General features: G+C 46.8%; 1 protein-coding gene across 1 annotated transcript in view; it reads right to left on the minus strand.

Annotated features, from left to right (window-relative positions):
• Positions 1-603: 603 nt before the first annotated feature.
• The window catches only part of LOC134462073 (A disintegrin and metalloproteinase with thrombospondin motifs 9-like), a 27,259-nt gene continuing 25,085 nt past the window's right edge, over positions 604-2,777 (minus strand). The window contains exons 11-12 of the mRNA XM_063214931.1: positions 892-998; positions 604-701 (exon numbers count right to left, since the gene is read on the minus strand). Of these exons, the coding sequence (XP_063071001.1) occupies positions 909-998 (90 nt within the window). The 3' untranslated portion in view covers positions 604-701; positions 892-908. The remainder of the gene's footprint in view (positions 702-891; positions 999-2,777) is intronic.

Genomic DNA, 2,777 nt, shown 5'->3' on the forward strand with positions numbered 1-2,777 from the left:
TCAATGCTAGGAGTAATATGACACGCCCCTTTAGGCAGACCGGAACCTGGTCATGTTAGGTGCCCATAGCAACCTATTACATTGGCATATCTCTATATACATATAGAATCTCTGGGCACACACACACACACACACACACACACACACACACACACACACAGATACAGACACTGATGGTGAGAGCTTGGGACGGTTCTTCTACAGCCACTGAAACTGTGTATGATATGATATATACTGTAGGCTGTGTGTGTGCTGCTGTCATGCCAGGTTTGTGTCACATACAGTGTCATGGCGGACGAATACATAAGTGTTGGATGTCAATAGGCACAATGATAAGTAATTCCTTTCATTTTTTGTTAAAAAAAAACTTAAATAATTTCACCATATAAAAATAAATGTTGAGTATAATAAATAATTCATCACATGGCCTATGTACAGTACTTACAGTAAATTAATTTACATATTTACACATTTAGGAGGAGGGACGAGGTTCTTTAGGAGAGAGGATGAAGCCTTCTGCTTTGTTTAGCACCACAGAGAGAGAGAGAGAGAGAGAGAGAGAGAGAGAGAGAGAGAGAGAGAGAGAGAGAGAGAGAGAGAGAGAGAGAGAGAGAGAGAGAGAGAGAGAGAGAGAGAGAAAGTGTGTCGCAACAGCACTGAAGGGGCAACAGCACTGGGGGAGCTGTGACAAATCGCCTAAACTGAAATGGAGATAAGAACAAAAAAACACAGTTAAGCAACAAGCAAGTTCCACAGAGAAATGTGTCTAAGTAATGTGTGATGATCTTGTTAGGTTGTAACGTCAAGAATTCTAGGACACATTCAAATGTGTGGAGCAGAGATTGGGAGAAATGCCACACTGAAAATGTGTTGCTGGGCAAAAAAACTCACCATAGCAATGCGCTGTGTTATGTGACTCTCACGAGAAGCCCGCTGCTTGTGGAGGGCGTACATTTCCCACAATAGCCGCCACACATCCCTGTGACTCTACTGCCATCCTGTGGCCATGAGGGGAACAATAGGTGAAGACAAAAGAAGAATTTGTCAGTGAGGCTTCAGTGAATGTCTGACTGATGTTGCAAGTACTCAGAGGTGTCAAAAGTAAAAGTAAAAAGTACATTTGTGGTGTAATTACAACACTAGCACATGGCATTACATAGCCATTACACCATTTACTCCATTGTACCTAATGAGATAGATAGTGTTGCTACTGCTGAAGAAAAACAGGCAGTAAACACACAGCAAATGAAACCAGAATGATGGCGGAAAACTCAAAACACATTTGACATGTTGGAATAAATAAGAGAACGAATGCACAACCTTTCAGTGTTTGTTACTGTACATGTTTACACGATTGGGTTTTGGACTAACATCAACAGTATCATTTTATTTAGGCATTGATGGGCTTTCGCTTGTATCTACTTGAGTGAAATAGAAACAGTCCATAGTGGTACTTAGTAAGACTGCTTGTGGCAGGCTCCAAGCAAAACAGATTTGACAGTGACATTTCCACCATGTTATCACACATTATTACAGCTGAACAGCGTTTGGTCCATTACGAAAAGCCAAAGATGGCTCTCAGCACTCTGAGGATTATGGAAATCCCACAGTTGTCAAGAGGCGAGATGGCTCACTCACTCCCTTGGCATGTGTATCAGCTTAATCAGCCAGATTGCCAGAGAACTCATGACAGACATCGGAGATACTGTACGCCTGTGCTTCAAAGTGGAACGCTGACATATGACAACCAATTACCACACACATTAACATACTAACTCCCCTCCTCATCTTGTCTGAAACAAAACACACTTGCCGATGAAAATCCCAGATCCCACGGTATCAAATGCGTCCAAGTCCCCCTACTCCCTCCCTCCCCTCACTTGTCCTCTCCCTGCCAATGATCTCATCCCAAAAGTACCCACCATGGCCACTTTGCCTTAAAACAACCGATTTCCCTTAACTGGCCACTTGAGAGTCCTTAGCTTTCAGACGCGCCCTTCTTTTCGCACCATGGCAAATAATGGCCGCCCTACTCTGATTTCCATCACAAAACCAGGGAGAGGCTAGCCGCTATCAGCAGCTGCCCAATACAACTCATCTCCATGGCCACTGGCGGAATAGAAGCTAAGGGGGCTGGGAAAATGAGACCACTTGGTCACCGGCCCAGAGTGCTATGGCAGACTGAGATGGAGGGGAGGAGAGGAGAGGAGAACAGACAAGAGGGAGCAGAATGGAGGAGATGGGAGGAGAGGAGAGGAGAGGAGAGGAGAGGAGAGGAGAGGAGAGGAGAGGAGAGGAGAGGAGAGAACAGGCAAGAGGGAGCAGAATGGAGGAGAGGAGAGGAGAGGAGAGGAGAGGAGAGGAGAGGAGAGAACAGGCAAGAGGGAGCAGAATGGAGGAGAGGAGAGGAGAGAACAGGCAAGAGGGAGCAGAATGGAGGAGACGGGAGGAGAGGAGAGGAGAGGAGAGGAGAGGAGAGAACAGGCAAGAGGGAGCAGAATGGAGGAGAGGAGAGGAGAGGGATCGGAATGGAGGAGAGGAGAGGAGAGGAGAGGAGAGGAGAGGAGAGGAGAGGAGAGGAGAGGAGAGAACAGGCAAGAGGGAGCAGAATGGAGGAGAGGAGAAGAGAGGAGAGGAGAGGAGAGGAGAGGAGAGGAGAGGGATCAGAATGGAGGAGAGGGGAGGAGAGGAGGAGAGAGGAGAGGAGAGGAGAGGAGAGGAGAGGAGAACAGACAAGAGGGAGCAGAATGGAGGAGAGGAGAGGAGAGGAGAGGGAT

Source organism: Engraulis encrasicolus, chromosome 14 (assembly GCF_034702125.1).
Source record: "Engraulis encrasicolus isolate BLACKSEA-1 chromosome 14, IST_EnEncr_1.0, whole genome shotgun sequence".
In the NCBI taxonomy this organism is placed as follows: domain Eukaryota; kingdom Metazoa; phylum Chordata; class Actinopteri; order Clupeiformes; family Engraulidae; genus Engraulis; species Engraulis encrasicolus.